The 26,304-nt window shown below is 37.0% G+C and overlaps 3 protein-coding genes across 9 annotated transcripts in view; 1 reads left to right on the top strand and 2 right to left on the bottom strand.

The window, feature by feature from the left end:
• Positions 1-311, bottom strand: part of RPAP2 (RNA polymerase II associated protein 2) — a 34,824-nt gene extending 34,513 nt beyond the window's left edge. For 3 of the 5 annotated variants that reach the window (XM_048944743.1, XM_048944744.1, XM_048944742.1), the window contains exon 1: positions 144-311. In XM_048944743.1, the coding sequence (XP_048800700.1) occupies positions 144-201 (58 nt within the window). In that variant the 5' untranslated portion in view covers positions 202-311. Of the gene's footprint in view, positions 1-54 lie in introns of all 5 variants that reach the window. The other 2 variants (XM_048944747.1, XM_048944745.1) reach the window with 2 other exon arrangements.
• On the top strand, positions 202-18,251 carry GLMN (glomulin, FKBP associated protein). 3 transcript variants are annotated; one of them, XM_048944750.1, is made up of 19 exons: positions 202-317; positions 1,471-1,542; positions 2,480-2,605; positions 2,696-2,815; positions 3,732-3,840; positions 4,936-5,182; positions 5,653-5,752; positions 7,309-7,496; positions 7,922-7,975; positions 8,887-8,917; positions 9,287-9,376; positions 9,749-9,790; positions 9,900-9,973; positions 10,255-10,339; positions 12,743-12,852; positions 13,737-13,800; positions 16,042-16,165; positions 17,498-17,580; positions 17,684-18,251. In XM_048944750.1, the coding sequence occupies exons 2-19, from the start codon at positions 1,477-1,479 to the stop codon at positions 17,735-17,737; spliced, it is 1,767 nt and encodes a 588-aa protein (XP_048800707.1). In that variant the 5' UTR covers positions 202-317; positions 1,471-1,476; the 3' UTR covers positions 17,738-18,251. The 3 variants fall into 3 exon arrangements, with proteins under 3 accessions (XP_048800707.1, XP_048800705.1, XP_048800706.1); XM_048944748.1 differs by having other exon boundaries at positions 203-317; positions 17,704-18,251; XM_048944749.1 differs by lacking the exon at positions 202-317 and adding an exon at positions 346-777 and having other exon boundaries at positions 17,704-18,251.
• Positions 18,252-18,362: 111 nt separating this feature from the next.
• C5H1orf146 (chromosome 5 C1orf146 homolog) lies at positions 18,363-26,140 on the bottom strand. Its single transcript, XM_048944751.1, has 5 exons — positions 25,581-26,140; positions 23,623-23,713; positions 22,394-22,562; positions 20,600-20,678; positions 18,363-18,975 (listed from the first exon to the last, which is right to left on the bottom strand). The coding sequence occupies exons 1-5, from the start codon at positions 25,647-25,649 to the stop codon at positions 18,853-18,855; spliced, it is 531 nt and encodes a 176-aa protein (XP_048800708.1). The 5' UTR covers positions 25,650-26,140; the 3' UTR covers positions 18,363-18,852.
• Between the last annotated feature and the right edge of the window lie 164 nt (positions 26,141-26,304).

Genomic DNA, 26,304 nt, shown 5'->3' with positions numbered 1-26,304 from the left:
TGCAGCCTGCCTGGACGAGTCGAGCCGCCCCGAACTCGCGGCATCGTCGCGTACCGCCTGCCGAGGCCGTCCTGCCGCCCGGCGCAACGAGGAGCGCGAGCCCGCTATGCCGGCCTGCGGACGCTGCGCGGCGCGGAATTCACCTGCGCGCCGCCGGCCGGGCCTCCCCTTCGCGCTGCCCTGCAGCTTCCCGTCCGCCATCACGGTGCTGCCGGCTCCCTCCCTCTGACCTCTCACCGGAGGCGGAGCCGTGTCGGCCCGGGCCGGGAGCGAGGAGGGGCTGGAGAGCGGCGCGGCTGCGGTGGGAGCTGCGAGCGGTGAGCGCTTCTCACGGGCTTTGTTTGTTTTTAATTCAGCCCTGGGTTAAAGGCTTACGTTAGCGGCGCCTCGTGCGGGCGTGTGCTGCACCTCGCTCCGGGAAGCTGCCGAGGAATGTGTTTAATAGAGGAGCGAGAGCGCTGGGTGTCAGCGGCAGAAAGCTCCTAATTGTTTCGATGCCGTGTGTTTGCCGCTGGAACCACTGGAAAGATGTGATTAGAAACCGGGTTAAGTCTTGAGGCCCGAGAGCGTGTGGGAGCTGAGCGGCAGGTCCTGCTGCGCCGTGCGTGCCGTCACGTGTCCGCGGCGGGGAAGGAGGAACGGCGGCGTGTTGGTGTTGGTCTGAGGGCGCGTGACGTCCTCGCAAACGGGCGGCTGGGAGCGCGGTGTGCGCGAATGGAGCGCGTGGTGTTGTGGAATTGAAAGATCAGGCTGGGGACGCTGCCGGATTGCAGGGAGGTACAGATGTTAGAATAGGCGGCTGTATTCTCTGAGCATTAGAGTTTGCATACGTGTGTTTTTATGCTGTTGTGAGTTGGCTGGGTTTTGTGTTGGGTAGCCGGGGTCAAGTTCAAAAGGAAGGATGGAGGATGGCATGTTATAAGAATGTAAAGTCTGGGTGCTTTGATGAACGGTTTGCTAATTATCCGAGGGCAGAGGTGATGGATAGGCACAGTGGTTGTATAACCAGACTTAGGCAGAAGAAAGTACTCAAAACTGTAAAAGTAAGCAAACAGAAATCCCCAAGCTTGAAGTTTTTAGAGATAAAGGATCTGGAGATAAAAGGCCGCTTAATCAGCCAACCCAGACGTTGCAAGGAAGTAAATGATGTTGCATATGTAGTCTTGACTGGACTGAAACACTGTTGGTGCAAGGCAGCAGGCACCTGCATGCGCTGTGCCTCTCCCAGGCAGCAGGCAGAGTACTCACCAGTGAGGGCACCCCCAGAAAGCACAGCATGGGGATCTGTGGTTGGTGTGCAGCAAGCCTGGATGTGCTCCGTGTTGGCTGCAGTTGTCAATGAACGTGACTGTGCAGTAGCTAAGAGATTGTTCTCATTTCTCTATTTGATGTCTTTTTATTAACATGGTTTTCAAAAATTTCTGTGTTTACTTCGTGTGTTTTAATACTGTACCTTTTAATTCATAATAGTTTTCAATGCCTGAAGAACAAACTGAAACTATAATGGCAGTTGATGAACTTCAAGCCATAATAGAAAGATGCGTAAGTACTTCCCTTAAAAGTCACAAATGCAAGCAGTGTAAGTTTCACTTTATGGCTTCAAAACACAAGACGCTTGTTAGCAGATCTCCTCCCTGTTATCTGGATTCAGACTCCATGTTTCATTGACTTCTCTGTGACACTTATCCCAGGTTCTCCCTCTTGGAGAAAGAAGTGTTCTTGTTTCTCTCACAGAATCACAGAACTGCAGGGGTTGGAAGGGACCTCCAGAGATCATTGAGTCCAGCCCCCCTGCAAAGCAGGCCTCTTATGGTAGGCTGCATAGGTAGGTGTCCAGGAGTAGTCTTGAATGTCTCCAGAGAAGGAGAACCTCCCTGGGTACCCTGTTCCAGTGCTCTGTCACCATTACCATAAAGAAGTTCCTTTGCATATTGGTGCAGAGCTTCCTGTGCTCCAGTTTATATCTGTTTCCCTTTGTCCTGTCCCCACAGACTCTGAAAAGAGGTTGATCACGTCCCTTTGACTCCCACACTTAAGATATTTATAGGCATTAATAAGATCACCTCTGAGTCTTCTTTTCTAAAGGCTGAACAGACTCAGTTCGCTTTCCTCACAGGGGAGATGTGGCCCTTTATCATTTTTGTGTCCCTCCATCGGACTCGCTGTCTTTTTTGCAACAGGAAGCCCAGAAGTGGATCCAGTACTCAGAACTGGATCCAGTACTCAAAGTGGATGCAGTACTCCATATCACAGGCATCTTCTAGATAGCCAACCGCAGTTTAGACTTAGAAATAGCTACTGAAATACTGCTTTATCTTCTGTGGTAGCTCTTGGTAACCTCTTACGTATTATCCTTTGTGTATTAAAAGAAAAGTTATGGTGACACTACATCTACTTTTGAAAAGGAAGCTTATGTTTACCTATTTTTGTATTTACCTTTTTTAAAATAAGGAGTTAAGCATGCTTATTTTCTTTATAGCAAATTCTGGAAGAAGCTGATTTTAGAGGAGAAGATTATGATCTGTTTCAGGTAGCAGGTCAGAAATGTTTAGAAGATGGGTATGCTGCTCAGTTATTAGAAGTGATTCAAAATGTGAAAAATAAGGTGAGTTGAAGTTTGACTTCCATAAATACGATCCTTCTGGGTTTAGAAAACGTGCAGGTTTTGTTGATTCTCTGAAAATCTGATTCATAGGTTATCATCAAGAATATGGGTTGGAATCTCATCTCTCCTCTTGTTAGATGTATTTTAGCATATAAAAAGGAAGATGAGAAGCGAGAACTCTGCCTGAAGATACTAGATCAGTTGGTGCAGGTATGTTTTTGAAATACATGATTGCAACAACATGCTTTTAAGGAAGGTGCAAAAATTCCTTCTGACTTCAAGAGAAAATAGGACATGAATGCTTCTGAGTTCTTCTGTCCATTCCACATCACTGTTAAACTCATGGTCCAGTTTTATCTGAAGTAGACAGCAACAGCATTCTCAGAGGTAGTGAACGTTTTAATAAATTTAAACAATTTTAGACAAAACCAAGCTAGGCATCATCCAATACAAAGTCCTTTGCAACCAGTTTTTGCAGTTAGTGTAGCCACAGCAAGGCTACCTCTTGTCTGTGGCAGGTCATCGAATGATTTGAAAGCACCCACAAGTTTTATTGAGTCCAACTACTGCCTACACACACAGGGCCACCCAAAATTCAAGCCCTATGTCTGAGGGTGTGCTCCAGACACTTAGTGGACTCTGGCAGGATTTGGGCTGTGACAGTGGATAGCTGACAGTTCTGGTGAAGTCATAGGGAAATAAGATTTAATCTGCAGGAAATTCCCTTTCAGTTCCTTTTCAATTATCTACTGGGAAAACAATTTGCAAATTAAGCCAAATTCACACTGAAGTTTTTCTTTTCTCTCTACTGCTAAGGAATAACTTCTTGCTGAAGTACTATGAAGTGCCCATACAGCATAGCAAATCTAATGGCACTAAACTTGATTTCTGTGTTTTCAGCTTATGTGAAAGTGTACATGCATTTACACTCAGTACATTTACTATAGGGATATATTTATTGTTTTATATTTGATTCTTTAATGATAATTTTGGATGTTCTAATCTGTTTTCTTAATGTTCAGGAGTTTCCGTTGTGGTTTGTTTGTGATGTGTTTTTTTTCTCCTGTTTGTTTGGTTTATATTTTATAACTGGTGATAAAACATGCATATTGTTCATCTCTTGTAGCTGTGCAATCCAAAGGAACTTTTTTTGGGTTTACTTGAGCAGATTGAACAGACATCAGGAGAGCAGGTGTGCCAGACTATCATGTTACTGCTTCAACCTTTGCAGACAGGTAACATTGACTGTCTCGTGTGATTTCTGACAACAAAATTAATTAATTTATTTATATTTTTATTTATTTATTTATTTATTTATTTATCAGATTAGTTTAGCCTTTGGTGAAGTAATTTAAGAAGATTTTAAATAAGATTGATAACCTCAGTTGAAAAAGCAACATTTTTCTTCATTCATGAAATTTGGTTATTATTTGTAGTTGTAAACTGCTCGTATCCTTGTTGCAGAAATAGGGTTACATGGACTCATAGATGTGGAGAATTCATTATTAAACATTTAAAACTTTAAAATTATAAAACTTGTAATTGAAACGGGTTGAAAAATATGAATTGAAAAACTGCATTCTTCTGTTTTATGTGCAAAAGTTAAAAATGCAGATTGAGATACTGGTTGAGTAGGTAACAAGTAGTAGTTTCTCTCTTGGTATGTGAAAATGAATCACACTTCTTATCAAGTTTAAGTCCAATTATAGCGGTCTCTGAGCTCTGTTACTGAATTAAGTTAGAATTTAACAAGAGAAGCACTTTGTTAATGAGAAATATGTATTTTGTTGCATACCAATCTGCAGCTAGTGTGCACTGAGGTCAGTTTAAATGGAAAGTGACTTGTGCTGCTTCCTCAGGCTGGGGGACCCCATGTTGTTTTTGCTACAGACTACAGAACAGCTCTGAGCTGCTTAATGAAGAGTCAGACCTCAGCAGAAAGTTTCGTCAAACGAGAAAGAGTAAAGCAAGAAGGCCATACTGAAGAAGTTTTCCAGGCCAGAAAAATGGACATTATTTTATTTAGGCTAGTTCTAGAAAGACAAATTTTTCAGCCTTTGTGACTTTGCAACAAAGAGGAATGTGTGGAAATTCAAGACTGCTTTAATACATCATTCTCAACTCTATGGTCATATTAAGTACAGTGAAGTAGATTAACTAATAATGGTGATAAGCTGATAAGTCTTGCTGGACTTGTCCATCTGAATTGAGATATTACTTCTTTTGCTCCCCTGAAAGTGAAGACTTTCTAATACAGTGACATCATAGTTCTTCACGCATTCCTCCAGCAAATATTAACTTAATGTCTCAAAATGTTCTTTTTGTTTCAGTGCTTTTGAAGCTTCAGAACAAGAAGGCCTACTCGGTGGGCTTATCTTTGGCCATGATTATGAATCAGCTTACTGCCTTGCCTGTACCTTATACGAAGCAACAAATACAAGAAGATGAACTTGGTCTCTGCCAGTGTTGTAATGCAGTGGTGGACTTTGCTAAACCTTTTGTGAATGAAGTTGTTAAAAACGAGGAAAAGTCATCAGAATACAATGACACGGAGCTGAAAGAAGAATTACTGAAGTTGTGAGCATTTAGTATTAGCTTAATATATTCCTGTAAAGAAACAAAATGAACAGTAAACATTTATTACGCGTGCAGTAGATAAATAATCTTACTAAAGGTTTTATAGTGCTGCCAACATGTAAACTAATGCTTTATTTCAAAAAGAAAAAAAAAATCCTTTGCTTTTTTATGAAGTGAAAGAAGAACAGTAAAATTTTTTAGTACAAGGAAATTAAGAAGTATAAGTCTCTGTGATATGGAACTGATTTGGTAGTCCTGGTGCTTCAACTCAAACGTGCAAAAGCGAGGATAATCCTATTCTGGAGGTAAATTCTAAGAAATGCTCCGATGGGAGACATTTTTTTCTTCTATTCTTGGAATATCAGGAGCAGCAGCAGTCAAAATGAGTATAGACCTTGTTGTTGGCCATTGATGACGTTGCTGTGGTCTCTATTTGTGAGATTTTATAAGTTTCACTTGTTTTTCTTCAGCTGTATGAAAAGCCTGAAATACCCATTATTGACAGCTCAGCTTGAACAACTGGAAGGCATTGAAGAACATCCATTTCGCCATCTTGCAGCTGAAATTATAGTAAGTGCAGTCACTGTGAAGTGAAGTGTTTGCCAAAGCAGTTGTGTGGTCCAGAACTACCAATAGGAAGGTCATTTAATTTCTGTTACTGCTTAGTGTGGTGGCTGATCAGGCCCCATAAGATAATGCGGGTATATAAAGGTCTGCAGTAGGTTCAGGTTCCATCCTTGGAAATGATAAACCTTACAGATACAGATGCTCCTTGATGAGCCAGTTTGGACTGTTGTCTGAATCAGTAGCTGCTACTTTGTTTTAGCTCCTTCTTTTTCCCTGGTTAAGTATGATTTTTTAAAAAGATCTGTCTTTGCTGCTTAGTGAAGGTAAAATCTGAGTATTAATCCAAATGTGGCATTCAGAAATCTCTTACTTGCCTGAAGTGCAGTGCCAGCTGGCAGGTAAGGAATAAAAATTATTGCTTGACTGCTGTTGCTGCGATAGCTGGATATGGCTCCCAGTGTTAAAGATTGTTAAGTCAAGCACACTATGAAGTTAGCAAAACTTCTGGTTGTTTTCAACCACAATTAGTTTTTCTATCATGTTCACTTCGTTTTTTTTTCCCCACAGCATATCTCAGTCAGTGTAGGATGGAACTGCTGCATGGATTAATTAGAGCTGTGCAATGAAAGAGAAGCTTGCCTGTGAGATCTTTGCTTCTCTTATTGCAGAACTTTTAAGATGTGCAGTGATGGTGGCAGAGATTACCAGAAGATGATATAAAGGTTAAAATAGCTGAGGCTGCTCTAAAAATGGGCTTTTATCCCTGCCTTTCCTGTTGGGCACAGTCTGAAACCTTTTATAATGCTAATTATGAATCACATTTTCTTCATTTTCTCAAGAAATCCACTTCTGCTGTTTGTGGAATTGGGTAACGAGTACTGCAGCTAAGGTCAGTAAAGATGCATTTAAGTATGCGAGGTCTGATGTAATCCTAATTCTCCAGAATGTCAGGTCTTGGATATTTGGTTTGGACAACACTGGCAGGGTGGATTAACCTCTGACTCTTTGTAATTCGTACAGTAGAAATTACACTAACTCTTAATGCACATAGATGTGTTGGGGTAAAGAACACACATATAATAGTTGTGAAGTTCTCAGGTGTCTTCTTGCTGTGAATGGAAAGGCCATACAGAACAATTCTAACTTTAAAACAGGGCTTGCCTTTGGTGGGTAAGCATTGCACTGCATAGTGTTTAGTGATCAGAGAGCAAAATACTGAGTACTCTGTGAAAAACACAAGTCTTGTGGCATAACTTGGTCAGGAAGCCATTCTTATTCACAGCATCTGTAGATAATGGACACTAATTAGGTTTTGAAGGGTGACTTATATGAAGTCTTTTGCTAACTTTTGAGTGCTTGACTTTGCTATCTTAGTAGCGTTTTTCTGACAGTATTTGTTTTTCCCAGAAGTATGTATCATAAATATTCACTAAATATTTATAGTAATTTCTACATACCCTACCTAGGATATTTTACTGTAAATACTGCTTAAGCTGTGTAATTTATTAAGCATACAGATTTTTAAAGGCAGCGAAATGAAAGCTAACTTTCTTTTTTAGGACATTTTGCTGGATATAGGAGAACTAATGCCACTAGTGTTCTTACATCATAAAAGCAGAAGATCATACTGGGAGAATCAGGAGCTTGAGGATATAGAGCGAAAGAATTCTGCAGATTCTTTGGCATGTCTGTCATACCTGGTGTTTGTTCAGCATTTTGGTATCAATTGCTTTCCAATGGTATTTAGGTAAGAGCTCTTCTTCCTCACTTACATTAAGTTTGTACTTAGAAAGTTCCGAGCAAAATAAAACTATTTTGTTTTTAACAGCTATTAAAGAAAACTATTTCATCAGTTTTGTGGCAACTTTATGTAGCTTAACAGTCCTGCAAATTACTCTAGTGCAGTTTGATTGTAGATGAGCTGACCTTTTAAAGAAACTGATAGAATTAGTCTTATGCTGAAAGCTAATGTGTACTAAAATTATATAGACAGATGTCACATATGAATTATAAATGGCATTGGATGTAGTCCTTTGCATGTATTTCAGAATTACTAATTTTGTAAATATCCTTCTTCAGATTTTTCCAAAAGGACTAATGCTTTCAAATGTATTAGTTGTGAAAATGTATGTGGCTTATGCAGTTTAATATAAACCTAATTTTCTTTTTTAGTTCATCATACCTTCTCCAATGCAATATGACACATATTGAAGTGCTACTGAAAAGGTAGGATTATATGATATTTGGAACTCCAGATGATGACAGAGGGAACTTTTTGTCTTATGTTTTATTTCTGGTCTTTTATAATAATTCACAGAATCAAATTCTGATTATGCCAAATAAGTTCCAAGGAGATCCTTAAAGCTGTCAGTTAAAATTTCAAGCTGTATGACAAGATGATACTCTCTTTTTTTAAGAACTTTAGCAAATTGTCTAAAACACTCATCTATTGTTTTTAGAAAATTTATTCAAGAACTCAGAATTAAGGCAGAATAATTAGTGTACATATATTTGTAATTCTGTATCAGTTTACTTTTAAGAAGGACTATAAGATAGTGCTTAACTGAATGTATTCTGGTATGCTGCACAATCTGATTAGAGGTCTGTTGTTCTAGAGGAAACCAGGCTTCTCTGTACGTTTATTTTGCCTTCCATTAGCAGCAGTGTTGACCAAATAGTTTCTAGCATTGTTGTAGAAGGGAGTCGTGATTATGACTCCTTGTTATTTCCTAGTAAAACAAAACCTCTTGGCCTCTTCTTTGTAGTATTTGCTGCATTTTTCTTTGGCTTGCAGAGTTATGTATGTTCATAGAATCGAATAATAGAATAATTTGTTTTCTTTGTTAATTAGTATCTTGACACCTGGGATATGAGCTGCTACCTTACAGATATTAAGAGGGAAAAAAAAAAACTAAGCAGTTCTGACCCTAAAGAGAGGACTCCAGTTTGCAGCTTTTATTTATTATATAGTGTCAATATATTCTAAAAAAATTTTTGAGAGACATTATGAAGGTATGCTTAGAAATCAGAATGAAAATTGTTAATGGCCCAGTTCCCTTTTGACATCTACTATTTCATCTGAAACATCATCATTAAGTGTCTCCTTAATTTACAGCTTGATGTCTTTTTCTTTACAGAACAGAAGAATCTGTGTTATCTAAAGGACTTGTAAGTTTACTTTTCCTTTGATCAAATGTTCATTGTTAGAATGCTGATTCTTTTCAATTTTAGCAGTTGTAAGACCTTAGTTTCTCTTTCTTATAAAGGTATGAATGGTTTGGGTAACTGTTTCAGAAATGTTTTGAGGCTTAGTTAGATGTTCTTCAGTCTTACAAACATTAAAATAAATTTACTGAATATTACACACATTCATATACATTTAAACTACCATTACTACTTAAATTTGCAGCTCCTAGAAGCTCCAATATGTGAATTGTACAAAAGATTGCTTTATCCATGAAATGTTAAGCATATAGATCAACGTCTTGTACATATGCAAAGTGTTGGCGGTTGTTTATTTTTCCTTCCCACCTGCAGGATCTGTTTCAGAGCTGTTTATTGAGAATGGAAGATAATGGCCTTCTCCATCAGTATTTGGAATTCAGGGAATTTATTAATGTGCCTCAGGTAACAAGGAACAGTGTACAGAACTGCCTCTGTAGTTGGTTATAAAGCACACCCAGCTGTTTTCTCAGTGTTGGAGGGAGGTCATACTACTGAACCTTCATGCAATTGTGTTGTCAGACTGAAACCTATGGTGTCATGCTGTACTGAATTCCATGCTGTACTGAATTGTTTGTCCTCTGATAGGTGCTGCAGCATGAAGTTGTAATGACAAGTAAAATATACTTTAGATGGCTCTTATTACTTTGGCTACGTTTTTATTTGGACACAACTGTTCATGGCCTGGCTTGTTTGTTAATACCTTGAACAGATTTTGTTCAATGTGATGTAATAATGTGCATGTAATTAGAATTTGTTTTCTTTGCCCAACTGCAGGATTTGGTGAAAATTATGACCCTTTGTCCCATAGAACATCTGGTATGTAATGTGAACTACAGAATGATTATCTACTGAGTTTAATTAGAATAAATCAGAGAATGTATTTTTGTTATTATTAGCATTTAATACATATATGATTGTTTTTTAGAGAAAGAAGAGTTTGAGTATTTTGCAATTGTTCATAGATAAATTTGAAGCAGAGGGAAAATATACATTATTCAGGTATGCATTCAAATTACTGTAGATAGTATAATACAAGCCTCACTGTAACTTCATTGCTTGCAAACTGTCAGAAATCATTTTTGTCTATCTGGTAAATCACATTAACTTTATTATGTTAATTGGTGAGTAAATAATGAATGTCAGTTGTCTCTTATACAATGAGCTGTCAGATGTAACCCAGTGTTAAAACGGCCACTCAGTGAATGAGGCATAGTGTTATCCAACTCTTCAGCTAACCATGTAGGCAGTGTTGAAGGTATAACATCTATTTTTGTTTGAAGGTGTTTACTGAAGACAAGCAACCATGCTGGGGTAGAAGGATACATTATTAAAAACATAAAAGATCAGATTCACTTGTCGGTAACGGTAAGCCTATTGCCATTAGAAACAATTTTTCTTCTCAAAATTGTATCTGAGTTAAGTTGAGAAAACATGTATAACTTAGGATTTGAGCAGTGCATTTAAAAAACAAAAGAACCACATGTTGAATAGAAGCATAAGATTGGGAAATGTTACAGGATTGATTTGGCTCCTTTGTGCCTGTGTATTTTTACATTACGATTCTTCATATGCACTTTCAAATTACATGATCCCACTGCATTTTTAATAGGTTATTATTATGTTTTCTGTACTTGAAAAACATAGATCCTTAAAGATCTATGGGGTATTTTATTTCATCCTCACAGTTCCTCATTTTCTGAATATAATTTAAATGCTACAGTCCAGAAAGATCTATTATGTTTTATCTTGTGTTTTATGATGACGTTCAGCATTACACTGTGTTTCACAAATGCTAAATTCATCAGAAAGAGTTGAACTAGATCAAAGCCATTGAAATCTCATATTTTATAATCATTTATGGAAGGAAATTGGAAAACTTAATAAAAAGTAAATTATTAACTTTGTTTTTTCATCTCTTCTCCTTTTTACTGCTTAGGGCATTTTTCAAAGCAAATTTGATCTCTAAGGTCTTCCTTTTTGTCAAATGAGATAATGCAGTAAACTCATGCATATTTCATCTTAACATTTATATCTTATAACACATTTATTCATAATTCATATCATAATGTATAACAGAGAATTACTTTTTTTCAATTGTAGCTTGCCCTGTGCAATGAATCAGCAGGGAATAAACAAAATAATACTGTGAAAACCCTTCCAAAAAGGGCTTGCACTAAAGATGAATAGTTAAAACATGTTCTGGAATCTTTTAGTGATGAATTTGTTAACTATGCAGCTTCAGAACTCTATTAATACATTTCTTCTCTGTGGAGTGCCCTGTCAAAAAGGCAAATAATTTACAAATTTCGTTGTATAGACTTGAATATTCTAGATTTGTTGCAAATAATTTGCTGCAGAGAAGATATAAAGAAATGGATAAGAACAGAAAATCATTACCACTTATTTCCCTGCCCAGCTATTGTTCATCTTTCCATATTCCTCATTTGACCTGACTTAACACAGACGACCCTTCTTGTTTTGCTTGCAATCCATTTCTGGCTTTGTCTTTTTTCCCTCTTCTTTTGTCCTGTATGTGATATTTCTTTGTCCGACCTCTGTCTGAGGTACAGACTTCACCAAGGTGGGATCTTTGCAAAATAACTCTGCTCTCAGCTCTGTTGTACTGACGTGGAATACCCTTTTAAAGAGGCCATGAAAATTTCAGAGATGAACTTGCTTGCTCAGTCAGCACTGTGCAGGAAGGCTCAACAGTTTGCACTGAGGAGGGTCTTAGCATAGCTGCAAATCCTTCACAAGCTTCTGCTAAGCAAGTGCAAGAAGTTGTTTGGATTGTTTGCCTTTCTTCCTTTACTCACTTCATAGTTTGATGTAGTTTAGCAGAATTTTTGTGAAAATAAGAAATGTCTGTGATGCAGACAGCATCAGGATTATTATGTCTTGTCACTTCAAAACCTGGTGCTTTCCATCTTATGCTTGAATTATTCTCCTTCTTATTCTCTGTCCTTTATCCTCTTTCAAAACAAAATAACATTATGCATCTTCCATCAAAGAACCAAAGAGGTGAAGTTGTCCTTCAGCAGACATTGCTAGAAATTGGTGTTTTAAAAATACATACCAAAAAAACCCCCTTTAAATATCTTGATAAAAATCTTTTCTACTGAAATTGAGAAGAACAATCTGGGAGGCACAGGAGAGAATTGTGAAAGGACAAATTTGTGTACTTCGGTCACATATAATAATTATAATAATGATAAAGTATTTCTTTCAGCATTTTTCTTTTTTTTTGATTTCTGTTTTCCCCAAATTGTTGATGTGATTCATAGAGTACCTTGATCTGGAAGATCCACTAGGGTCGTGAAGTCCAACCTCTGGCATTGCACAGAACCACCCAGAAAGTCGTATTTCTGAGAGCGTTGTCCAAACGCTACTTGAACTCTGGCAGCCTGGGGCTGTGACCTCTGCTCTGGGCAGCCCGTTCCATGCCCAGCCGCCCTCTGGTGAAAAGTCTGTTCTAACACCCAACCTGCCCCTCTCCTGAAGCTCTGTGCCATTCCCTCAGACTCTGTCACTGTCAGCAGGGCTCAGCACCACTCCTCTGCTTGCTGTGAGGAGCTGCATCTGTCATAAGGGCTCCCCTCAGCTCCTCTGCTCTGGACCACACAAACCCAGGGACCTCATCTGTTCCTTCATGTCTTATCATCTAGACCCTTCACCATTAAATTATCTCTGTTAAATTACTTAAGATTTAATTATCTCAATTTAAGGTTTAAATTACTTACTCAGCTAAACTTTTTGTATCGTTTTCAGAAGGCACACGACAACATTTGGTTTACAGGACATCACCTGATCTCCCTTCTAGATTTAGTGCTTTTGCTTCCTGAAGGTGCTGAGACAGATCTTCTCCAAAACTCAGATAGGTGAGTTGTAATCAGAGGCTAGAGGCTTCTGTTTTTTAATCGCTTAGAAGTCTTCAGACCACTTTACTACAGTGAGGTATACCATCATGTAACTAATTAAGTGAAAACATCAATGTATTTTGGATTTTTTGAAATAGAGATGTAAATGATCTTCTATTTAAACTATCACCTATTTCAACCAACTCTGTGTAGAAAAATGTTACAGTGCTATTATATTGATGTTGACAATAAGAGAGGAATTCCTTCTGTGTTCCCTGAGAATATAAGGTCTGATGTCAGGTTACAGAACTAATTGGTAAAGCATTGTGTCAGGAATGTATGGTTTGTCAGCTTTCTGCACAAGCAGAAGAATAACTTTAGCAACATAAGGAACAAAAGAAATGTGGTCTGTCTCTTCAGGGGTATAAAAATTATTCGATGTAACTTACAGCAAATGATATTTAGGTGGAAGAAACAGTAAGGTTTTTGCTAAAAAGCACGGTAAGAGAAAAAGCATATATAAAAAGCATGCAGAAGTGAAAATTCATAAAATAACTTTTAAAAAGCCTATTGTCATACTAGTGCAAATCAACTGTGGATTACCAGTGATGAATACTACAGCTTTTTTGTAGTGTAATTTTGTAGTCTCTTGAGAAAACTCCTTCCCTCACAATTATTGACCTTCCAGTCTGCTGCTAGTTTGAATCATACTTGCAGAGTGTCAGCTTCTCTTTTAACAGGGAAGTTGCTGTGCTCTTGATTAAGCCATACTGCTCAACAGATGAGTGGCTTTATTTTAAACAAATGGATATTTTAGGGTGTCTGGCTAAGGGACAATTTAAGTTATTATCCCTGCAATAAATATCTGCACTTTAAGTGATCAGTAGTATATTTTTTTTTCACAGGATTATGGCATCACTAAATCTACTGAGATATTTAGTCATTATGGATTGTGAAAGTGATAATCAAGTAAGTACTGATTGATGTGAAAATTATTGATTTTTCTTCAGCTATGGACTGAGCAGAATTAATGTGATGACTGTTATTCTCTGTTCACAGATACGATTTTTGCATTATTCTCCCAAATAGTCAGTAATCCAGAAGTGGTATTTTAGCTGTATATGGAAATGTGTCATATTTTTGTTTTATTCTGATGAAATTTGATTGCATTCGTACTCAACTGTTACAGTAAAGAAGTGAATCCTTTTATTAAAGTGTGATAAAGCATTTCCTGAACTCAGTAAGCAATGGCATGGTCAGACAAATATTCTAACCAGCATTTAGTTGTCCCAAGGTAATTTGTTGTATTTCCCCAGTTTGTTGACTTCATGGTTCGGGCTCATTGACTTTGGCATCTCATTTTCTCCTAACATACTGGAAAAATTCTGATCCACTTTTAGAGCACATTTGGCTCTGTGAATACATGTTCTGTAAGTGCTTGGGGGTGTTTGAATGGAAAGATAGTAATATGGTTGGTACTGATTACTAAAAGCATCAGGAAAATGAACTGTAAAAATAGCTTTCAATTTTGCATTTCTTATGTTGTTTAATTAAGTAGATATAAAGTATCAGTTTCTCAGATGTATGGATTTTATTTTACATCCCCATTATAGTGTGCTGTACTTCATATACACACATAGCTTTGTAAGCAAAGAAAGAATCCCTCTTTTATTATTAAAACTATATACATAGTAGCATACACAGTTGCTGCAACTGCTATCTAGTATTTGACGTACAGAACATAATTATGGTTTGAGGAGAAAATAACATCAACTTCTCTGAAGATTTTCCTTAAATTTAAACCATGCCAGTTCTTACAGACTTTCCATTTGGCTCCCTTCAGACAGTGCAAGTGGAACACAAAGATAATAATTCCTTTCATCTTAGTTCACATGTTTTAACTGCTGCATATCAAGTGCTTTCATGAATCAAGTAGAAAATCAGATGTTTCTGGATAGTTATTTCTTCATTTTAGCACCATTAATGTGGAAGTCATTACTGGTCTTATTTGATTAGAATTTCTTGAATTGTGCCTTGTGATCACCAGTACCATTTAACGTTGAGAATTCTCATTTTCATCATCTTTTACCCTGCCCTTTGATGATCCTCCTTGAGGAAAGGAGTCACTTAAATGGCTTCCCTATCTAAAGACACAATGACTGCTTTATGTTTCCTTCTACAGCAGTTTTGTAACTGCAAGCTTATGAGGCATCAGAGCAGAGTTTTCCTCTCGCGCTGTGTCACCTTGAACAGCCTTGCTTTTGAGCAACTTTCCCTCATCTCACTTGCTTCCTGAGCACCATTGTTATCAATTCTTTTCAGCCATCCCAAACTAGAGAGTTGGTTCGTGTGTCACTTTGGCTGCTGCACATAAGGGCATAAATGAGTACAGAGCATAGCAGTGTAACAGCTTCTTTTTTTTAAAATGATTAATTAGGGGTTTCATTAAAATTTTAACTTGTAAAACGCTCAATGCTTGTTTTCGATTAAATGTATGTATTTATTTCAACTATATTTCTATATGAAATTTATATAAATGTGTGTAGTGAAGACAGTGATTGGGAAGACAATATCTCTGCATCATAAAGCCTTTATGGGGTCATCACTTGCTTGCAAATTCCATATTTCTGGTGCAGCAGAACCGTGACAAGTCTGAACTCTTGTTAGTGGGTAGTAGCAACGTAGGCACAACTTAAAAACAATTGGATTCTGCAGTAAGCAAATATTTAATACTTCAGTGTGTGTTTTAAGGGAGATTGTAATATGGTCCAAATTTGGTACATGTTCTAAAAACAATAGGTAAAAAGACCTTAAAAGAATTATGTATGGTTCCTACATACTAGTAGGATCTAATTCACTGTGGCAGTTGAGAATGCAGAGGTGGGCTTGGCGGCATATCTGGTGACATTCCATCAGTGCTTAAACTAACTGCAGTATATAGACAAGAGTTTTATATTTGAGATGCGTGACATTTACCACAGCTTTCAGTTGTCATTGCAATGCAGTGTTAATTCAAGAATGTTAATTCAAACATTTTTAAACTATCACATGCTGTGTGTGCTTACATGCATAAGTCTAATTTTTATTTCCTTCCCACTACAGAATTCTACGAATGAAGACTAGTAAAAAAAATTATACTTGAAAACTTAGCATTATGGTACTTCATTAAAAATAATTTGCAACGTTCTCTTTGCCTTTCTCTTTGAATAGACTGGTGTGTGGACTGCACTTGCCAAGATTGAGAAAAATTTTTTAAAACCACTGCATGTTGGACTGAATATGTCAAAGGCACACTATGAGGCAGAAATAAAGAATAAGAAAGAAAACAGAAAAGGTTGGGTTTTTTCTTCTTAGCATTGTTCATGTTCAGAAACTTTGGAAATAAGGAATTGGTGAATGCTCTATAGATACATATTTTTATTTAAGTATTGATTTTATTCCAGGTTTCACATAATATTTCAGCAGTTGCTACATTTGATATTAATACTTTTCATAACTAGGAAAATCTGAGCTTGTTTATCTCTCATCGCATTGTAAACCTTACAGAGAGCCGACAGGAATGTCACATGAAGACGTTCAAACCTTGTTCTACATTTATACTTTTGATTTTAAGGATAGACAGGAATATCTAAGTCTCTCTGTGAATATATAGTCCTTAGGTTTCATACTACGTGTGGGCAGGCTATCAAGAAAAGAAATAATTCACACAGCAAATAGGTAGTGTCTTAAAGCCCAAAGGATTAGGTTCTGGATTTTTTTAATCTGATACTTTAGAATCAAACTCTGCTCAGGGTTAAGCAGATATATTCCAAAGGGAGTGAAAGCTATAGCTGCTGTAGGCCAACTCTATATGTCAGATCTTCTGTCCCTTTGTGGTCTCTAGTATAATTAAGATAGCCCAAGGAAATTACTTCTGCTGCCAGAAATGTCAGTACAGCTTTTGCTCCTACTCCCATCCTCCAGTGTTGTTATAAACTACGTCAGTACAAGGCAGGGGGAAGGGATTTTTTCTGAAGATAACCTGTGGATATCTTTCCAAAGGGAGTCCATTTAAAGAAAAAGCTTCCTGGTTCATTTTAGTTTCGTACATGTCTCGGCCTTTGACAAAGCACAGAGATCTGAGTTCAAGAGAAAACACCTACCTCATTAAAATGAATGGTTTAGTCTTTCTCCCCAATGTATAATCTTTGTAAGCATTACATTACTTTTCAAGTACATAGTCTGAATGTTGAAATTTTCCCCTCAGTTTCAAGGTTTGTCCTTGTAGTTTTGTCTGCTGTAAGTAGTCTGTCAGGAACAGAGAAACCTGCAGCCATTTTCTGGATGAAGTTAAGTCTGTCATCGTAGATATCTCTGGATGTGAAAGTATTAAAATTGTGTCTAAAAAAACCAACCAGATTATGTATTTCCTTTTAAGGAGAATTTTAGCAATATAAAATTGTTTTAAGTTTACAGATATTGCCTGTTTGCTAATGTAGTCATAAATCATATAGAAACAGCAGAGATAGATCCTCAAAGTTCAATACCTTTGCTTTTTGGTATTTGTTCAGCTTTTATGCTTCTGATTTAGCAATTACTGTCCTTAAATACTAACTTACTAAAAGTTGCTTTGATTCTAAAAATAGGGTGGAATGGCAGCCTGATGTCTGGTTCTGTTTTTCTACAGAGGCACACAGTTCTAACACAATTTGTTCTTTGACTGTCGGTGGGGAAAAGATGCCTGCCATGACTACTGAAATGCAACTTCAGGTGAGTTTGCAATTCCAGAATTAATTAAATTTTCTTTTTAATCTGGAGCCAAACGTATACATATAGTCAATAAAGAAATCCATTTTTCTAATAAAAATAACAGTATTTCTTTTGTCATTTCAGGTTTTACAGTCAGCTCTCTTCACATTTGATTTAATAGAAAGTGTTCTAGCTCGAGTAGAAGAGCTCATTGAAGTGAAAGTAAAAGCTGTAATGGATGAAAATATATAGGTCATCTGAAATACCTGAGTTAACATACTTTTTGCAAGATCATTTTGATCATTTGACTTGAGTTAAAAAGAGGGTTATGCCAACCTTTAGAGAATAGCTTAGAGTGGCCTCTAGAAAAATTGCAAGTCCTGCTCTTCATTTGCCTGTTGCTGGTTTTGTTTTGTTTTTGTTTTTGTTTTTTAAGCAAAAACAAACTTATTTTGCCATTTCTGTCTGTGATCACAGAGATGGCCTGAAAAGTGTTCACCTTCAGAACTTGATGTTTTTTCTGAAGTATAGAATGTAAATCTACAAGACGTTTTTATGTTGTGCTGTGGTAAGAATGTATGATTGTGCATTTCTTGTTCTATTCATTTTCGAAGTATTTTAGGTAACTTGCTGTCTGATGATCTGAATTATAAAGATTTTATAAAGTAACCTGGAGAGCTGTGAATTAAAAAGCACTGCAAAAGGAATAGTTATTTTTATTAGTACTTTTTAATATTGACAAACAAGCTTCTATATTTACAAGCAGGTCTATAAGCTATAGATAACAGATAAAGGCAAACCAAAGCAGGTTTAAAGAAAAACACAGCAGCCTTGAACCGAGTAAGATATTTAAACTCAGTAAAAGAACAGATAAAACTTGTGTTTAAAAATGCACTGTGTGAGGCTTGATGCACAGCTGTTTTAACATGGCAAACCTGTATTTTGAAATTGTTTTGGTCATCATTATCTCTAACGATAAAGTTTTCCTTAAGATTTATTACATAATTTGAGAAATTATTATAAACAGATGAATGCACACATTCAGAATCAAACCAAATAACAGGATAACATCTCTTTAGTGCAGTTAAACTACATTTTTATTTCGTTAGAAGGCATATATATATGTATAATGTATAGTATTTTTCACTGTAGAGTTATTTAATATAAATTTGTTTCAAATGTGTAAATTGTGTATATAGTTTTTTAAAATGTAACAGGATATTTAAGAACTTTCTATATATTGTTTAAAGTATAGCTGCTATAATTACTTTATGAATAAAACTTCTCAGTCAATTAATTACTATGCAACTTCTGGTACTCCTGAAGCACCTTCCAGACTGGACTGTTTTCTATTATGTGGGTTTTTGTCATTGCCATTTTCTGAGAAACATCATCTGCGCGTGGCTTGGAATTCATCTTAGAGGAAAGAAAAATATTATGAGTGAATATTACGAGAAATATTCACTTCCTGAAAAGTGAATACTCAATCTATCTGAATCTGTAAGACCAGTCCTAACATAGCTACTCCTATTAGCTTTCCATCTGCTTATTATCTAGGTAGTATTTCTACAGGAGTTGGTGTGGTAGCTTTGGACTAGATGGATGGTATTGGTCCCTTGCCCGTGTTCCTTATCCTAGGTCAAAATAAGTTTATTTTCTAGGAGATATAATTAGGGACTCTCTTACAAGAGCTCATTGGATTGACTCTGTACTGTATCAGTAATAACATAAAGGCAACTGAGATATCTGTGGTCTGTAATGTCATGACTTCTTATGGGGCTGATTGTTAAAATCCAGTGTATTCATTCTGAACAGATTCAATTTTATAGGATCAACAGTAATCTCAAAAGGTTTTAGGTTAATGCTGCATTAAGAAACTGGGCCAGACAGCAGCAGAATACAAAGTTAGAAAAATACAGTGTTCAATGTTGTAATAAGCATTCATCAACTCTTACCATACAATAGATGAGATGTAGTTTCTAACATGCTTTCTAACCTGCTGCTTTTATTTTTGGTGGGATGGTCCTAGCATTGTTGTAGATAGTATCTCAGTTAGAACTCTCATGGAAAATGTTATTTAAAGCAGTTCAGGCTTCAATGAGGATGTTTATACATACAAGGTATGTTGCTGTTACAGAGATTAAATCATACTCGTTACGCTGTAGAAATAATGTATTACTATGTGCATCACTTAAAAATCTGCAGATAGCAAGTGTTTTCAGATCACCACTTTACTTTAGAAGCAGTTAGATATTTAGATCTTTTTCATCTCGTGTTGCTTCAGTGCTAGTAAGTGAAATGAAGATATTCGTATTTCATAGAACAGCTTTGTTTGGAAGGGTCCTTAAAGATCATCTAGATCCATCTACTGGGCACGGTTGCCACCCATTAGATCAAGTTGCTGTGGTCCCCATCCACACTGTCCATGAACACCTCCAGAGAGGGAACATCCACAGCTTCTTTGGGTTAAGCATGGTGACATCCTAAATTAACAGAGATAAGTAAGAGCTGAATTAACTTTTAAGTGTTTCATTTGTCTTCATGCATTCTGTTGATTTAAAGTTACCTTTAACAATAGTTTAAACATTTGAGCAGCAGTCCCACCTCAAGGTGAAACACGGATTGTGTAATATGACTTCATACATGGGCAGATAGTGATAGGATAAGGGGGAATGGTTTTCAATTGAAAGAGGGGAAATTTAGGTTAGATATTCAAAGGAAACTCTCCATACGACTCTTACCATGCAATAGATGAGATGTAGTTTCTAACATGCTTTCTAACCTAACTACATCTCTGGAGGTGTTCAAGGCCAGGTTGGATGGAGCCCTGGGCAGCCTGATGCAGTGGGTAACAACCCTCCCCAGAGCAGGGTGTTGGAACTAGGTCATCTTGAAGTCTCTCTTCCAACCCAAATGATTCTATGACTGTAGTCAATATGATGCAGAAAGATCCATTAAGGAAAAACAAATGTTTTCCAAGTTAAAATACCTCTGAAGTTCTGAGGAGTAAATCATTTTAATCATATTTAACTAGGCTTACCTTAGCTATAGTTAGCATCAACTTAACAGTTTCAGCAGTATTATGAACTGGTATTATACGTAAATTGCTTCCCAGGAATCTACACATCAAAATAAATTAAGGTTACTTTCAGAGTGCACAGTTAATTATGCCATGAAACTCAAAAAACATTCTCACATAATGTAAACAACTTCTTCGTCTGCACCGCAAGTTGCTTTCATCTTCAGCTGAGCAAGACTGCTTTTATCTTTGAAGGCAGCAGGCGAATTCTGGCTGTTTTTATACCTATCTATCCCATCTCTACAGCATTTGTTCAGGTGGGATTTTTGAAGGGCTTTTTTTGTTTCTAGGACTTCTTGACAGTCAGTCATAATTTCTTAAGTGTGCTTATGTTCAGGGAGAACAAAACACTCTTTTGTTGTGTTGTTGAAGACTGTTCTCAAAATGGCAGTAAAAAGTGTTTATTTTTTCCATGAGAAACAAAACACAGGAAAGGATCTAAAAATATTATGCTAAAAATACCTCCGAATTTGAAATACATCTTAGCATGCTGTCTAAATATAACCATCTGTAGGGTTAGATAATGGGATAATTCTAACAATTTCATTAGGATGTCCAAGTCTACATAATTTAATCAGAGAATTAAAAAAAAAAAAAACAAGCAAATCCAACATATGACTTATGGTTTGAGAATGTAGCACATGTTCCAATCCCATCAGAGCAAAAGCTCAGTCACTGATTTACCTACAATGCCAGAACTCCTAGCTGCCAGCTAGTAATAAAGCACTTGTGTCTAAGGTATAATTGTGCCCTGCCATAATCAAGTTGGTGTGGCCTGCAGTGATAAAACTGATATTTTTATTTAAATAAAATTACTGAGTTGCTGAAAGGAGCATGTTTTCAAAACATCACATTTATTAGTGATCAATGCACATGCAAGATCAGTTGAAATATAGATTGAACATTAGCATTACCATCAGCTGAGAAATGTGTTCTTGCTGAATGATGGCAGAGCTTTTAAGAACTCTCATGAAAATTTATGGAATTTTTGCAAATGGATAATAGATTTCCTACATTTCATCCCGTACACTCAGCTATTCATCAGCATTTGGCAACGTGCCCTGGGTGTAACAAAACTGGTGTTGGAATCAAGGAGGTAAAGATCAAAGACTCCATTAGAAGAGTCACTTTGATGTCGGGAGTGAAAATCAGCTGCAGCAAAGATTACTGTACCTAGCAGAAAATGGCTTTGAATGGAAGTATAGAAAAGAGTCTGATATCCACTATAAGCAGATATATACTGAAAAGTGGAATGTTTCAGGCTTTGTTTCCATTGTTTTCGCTCAGTATGACAGACTATTCCAAGTGAAGAGATTTTAAAACCTGGTGAAGAATCTATCGTTTACACCAAAGCCTTTTCATATGAATAAGACGTACTTGTTCTGTTTTGAATTTACCATGAAAACATGCTGCCAGAACTAGGACAAAAAAGTGAAAGAAAACAGCCTTATTTTCCAGTGTGAGAGAAAAACCTGAAAAAGATTATAAAGGCCTAAAGTGATGGGAGGGAAGGTTTTTCATTTTGGGGCTTTTTTGGGGGGGGTGTATGGGGGGAAGGAGGGGAACATGTCCTTTTGTTAACTATCACAGATCAATTCACTTAACATTCTTTTCATTTTCCACTAATTAAACGTATTCTTTGGCTAATTTTGCAGTGCATGAGCAAAATAAAATTCAACTGAATCCAAGACTGCTGAGTAGACAGTTAAACTTTGTTTTTTCCTAGCAATAGAAGGTTTGATGTTGAAATAATACCTTCTCTGAATCCTAAACATTACATTCCATTCTTGTGGTCCATGGAGAGCAGCTGACAAAACCAGAAAACTATTCCGATGTATGTTTATAAACTTCTGAATTCTTTCTAAAAACTGTTCTTCCCCTCTCACAAACAAGTCTTGAATGTCTACCAGTATAAATGCAACACCTGTTGAAGAAATTGATACGGATTTGTGTCAGCAATGTGATTAATCCTTCTCACTACAAATACCCTAATCAGGAAGCAATTCTTACTCAAGCATTAATTTAAAAGAGTAGAACAAAAAAAAAATTGTGAATGAATTAGATCATCTTGATGGTTTAATGCAATCATGACATTTGGCCAGTAATTACTAGTAATTTTAGGATAAAACTACAAATAACTCAGATGTTATTTTCTACCATAACATTAAAAAAAAAGTGTTCAATTCACTGAAATTATAGACATCTGAATGCCTTTGCAAGCACACGTTTCAGGAACAAGAATCTGCTGTATGGAATGAACTTAAAACAAATGCAGACTGATTGAAGACTTCAGCAGTTCTGATTTAGAAATAAGATAAGCAAATACACCTGCAGCATCTTCAAATTGAACTAAAATGTCTACCACGAGAAATTAAATTATGGTTCCATCAACAAAGTTAAGTTCAAAGTTAAGGCATAAGTGTAGGAGGTTTTAACAGCAGAGGACACAGAAGACTGGGCCAATCGGTGCCTTGTTAGTCCTTACAGTTCAGGGAAGCTTCAGATTAAGAATCTCATCTGATTGTCTGTCTAAAGCACCCTCTGCTCTGGAAAGAATGGGTAGATGTTTCATGTTTGAAGTTTCAGTAATTTCCTAATCAAAACAGCTCCAGGAATCCTTTTCTCATCTTCCTTTTTGCCACCAGGTCTGCAAATTCAGCTTGGACAATTAAAGCCAAGGCTCTCTTATATTTACAGCCACAACTACTAAATATCTTGATGGCCATTTTATGTTTAAGTGGCATTCAACATGCTCATTTATAAGAAGAATTTACTGATTATCACCAAATACAATGGAGAGACCAATGGCAGCATTTAATTCATGAAATTCTCTGTTGCAGCCCCTGACTTACATGCAATCACTTCTCCTTCCACTACTGTATGACACTCCAACACGGCAGCTTTTATTCAGTTCAGCACAGCTCATGACAGAGCCTGATCTTGTGCCTCATTAGAGTTTAGGAATTTAAAAACAAATACTATACCAGAAAGAGAAAAAATCACGGAGCCGATTTCCACTGATTCTGAATATCGAACTCGGTGTTGCCTCTGTAGAACTGTGGAGATTTCGTGATTCTAAATAAATTACAACAGGTTATTGTCAGCCAACAAATCCGCTGAAATATCCTCTAAACATTGAATAGTTATTGGAGAACTTTAGCATCATTGCTTAAGAATTTTTTTAAATATCTTACTTGTAAAAAAAGAAATAAAATGTTAATTCAAAGTTAAATGTTAATTCAAAAACTTAATTACATTTCAGAATGTCTGTATTGAAAGATATCAAATCATTGAACTGTAATTTGTATGCACACGTTCAGTATGCCACAGGAAACCATTCCACAAAACATAAAAAAAGCTCAAACATTTTACAGTCTATTTTTGTAATAAATGCTAAAATACAATTTGCAGTAGTGAGGAATGTACAATAGTGCACTTCTAAGGCTCCAGCTAATTAGATGACATTATTCTCAATGATGTCAGCATTTCATTTGGAAGATATTTCAGGAGATTTGTATGGGAAGTGATTTTCATTAAAGGTTTTTGACAACACAATCCAGTCAGGAAAACTGGAACACTGCACTATGCAATGTAATCATTTGAGGAATTGAAGGAATTTGCATGTATTTTTCAGCCTGCAAAAAGCACTTCTGCAGTATGCTCTGCAAAAGCTGCTCAAACACCCACATTTTAAAGATTGAACCACCAACTCGTTTTTAGCTAATAAAATGTTTTTCAGATGACCAGTTTAAAATGTAGGCAACCTGCCATAAAGAGAGTTTTGTGGAAGATACAAAAATAAAGTCTGGATGGTGAGTGAATCCTGAATTGATGCTTTGCATTTGTATGGAATGGGAATGCTCAGTGACAGTGCTTATGAGATGTAACTACGATTTTGGAAAATTTCTCTGTTTCAGAGCCACTGCTGAAAGGAAATTATTTAGTACACAAATATGAAATAGCTTTAAGAACAGAAAAGCTACATGGCTAGAAAAGGAAGCTGATGATGCAGAACTAACTAAAACGGATACAAAACAGCATCTCCATTAAAAGATCTTCAACTTGTACTTAAGCTATTTCTGTATCTTTGCTCCATACTAATACTTGAGTAAGAGCCAGTTTCACTGGTGTAGCTGATGCGATCGCTACCCTTGAATATCTCTCACCATTACAGGTAACATTGCTCTTGAAACAGTTCCCAAACTGGAACAGCTTACAGACTGTCATCCCACAATAAACAGGCTTTAAACTGAGATGATTCAAGAATTATTTCAATGCCATTCACCTCTTTGTACAGCAAAGATGGAGCAGTAACCCTATTAACCAATCTCACGCGAGCTATCCTTGATAGCGAGCCAAATCCCTCAACCTCTAAATTCTCTCAAGCTGGCATGAAATTAGCCTCAGCTGCAGGAACTAATTATCAGGTCCTTGACAGCCCCTTTCACTTTACTGGGGAATTGAAATTAACAGATATAAATATAAATCACTATCTGTAAGGCTATTTTAAGCTGAACTGCACATTTACTGAGTAATAATTTATCCCAACATTGACACAGTAACGAAGAAAATAAAGCATTTAGGAAGAAGTTCAGAAAATAAAAAACATCCCTGATAGAATTATTTATAGTAGTCACTGAAAGCAGCATCAGTGCAGCGAAAAAAAAGTGAGTCAGGAGGACAAGCCTAGAGCAGTGCAACTGGGAATAGCAAATGGCAAGAGTGTTACATATGTACAGAAGTAGCTACACAAAACCCACAAAACAAACAAACAAACAAAAACCAAACAATGAATGCAATGGTAGAAAAAGCTTCAGATAATGTCATTGCTCTATCCTTAAAGTATATTGGTTACATTGCATACAGTGTTTGCATGTACAGAACGTAACACTGTTTCCAGTGCTTCTTCAGTAGCCACTGCTCTTGGCAAATGCCATCATACCTGTAGACCTGTACTCATAATAACTGTTGTTATCCATTTTGACTGCTCCTGCCTGCTGTTATCTGTCATCTTCAAGGTTCTAATGGCTCTCTAAGGAAATGTCAGGTGCAATCCTGTAGCAGAAATGATAAATCACAGCCTCAAACAGTGATTGAGCACCTGGTGGAAGGCAGGGCCAACCCAGGAGAGCTCAGCTGCATGCAATGCCCCTGAGTGACCTGAAGGAGTGGAGCCAGGATCCAGTCCTTCCCAGACCTCATTTAAAGGCTGGCAGTGGAGGTGAAAGTATCTCTTGCAGGAGGTCCTTGCCTAGCTGAGGCCTTGCAAAGGTAAGTAGACTCCTCTGCCACCTTCTCCCCTCCTTTTGTTTCTTTGTCTACGGCTGCTGTATTTGGGCATATCCTCTCTTGCTGTAGTTTGCTTGCTGGGACTTTACTACCCTGCTATTGTTGCTGTGTTTTCCTTTATGCTATAGCATTACAAATTCTCTGAACAGCTTAGGAGAAAAAAAGCGAAGCAAACAAGGATACCCCATGACAATAACAAAAAACTAACAACAACAACAACAAAAAAGTGGTAAATGTAATCTGTAGGTTGAGGAGATGAAACAAAAAAGCACTGATACCTATGGGTCTGATTGGAGCCCGAGGCAGAACCCAGCTCTCTGTAGGTACCTACTGCTTATGTAATATGGCTGTTAAGTAACTATGCGAGGCCATAATGG

This window comes from Lagopus muta, chromosome 5 (assembly GCF_023343835.1).
Source record: "Lagopus muta isolate bLagMut1 chromosome 5, bLagMut1 primary, whole genome shotgun sequence".
In the NCBI taxonomy this organism is placed as follows: Eukaryota; Metazoa; Chordata; class Aves; order Galliformes; family Phasianidae; genus Lagopus; species Lagopus muta.
This window is presented reverse-complemented; position numbering and strand designations above follow the sequence as displayed.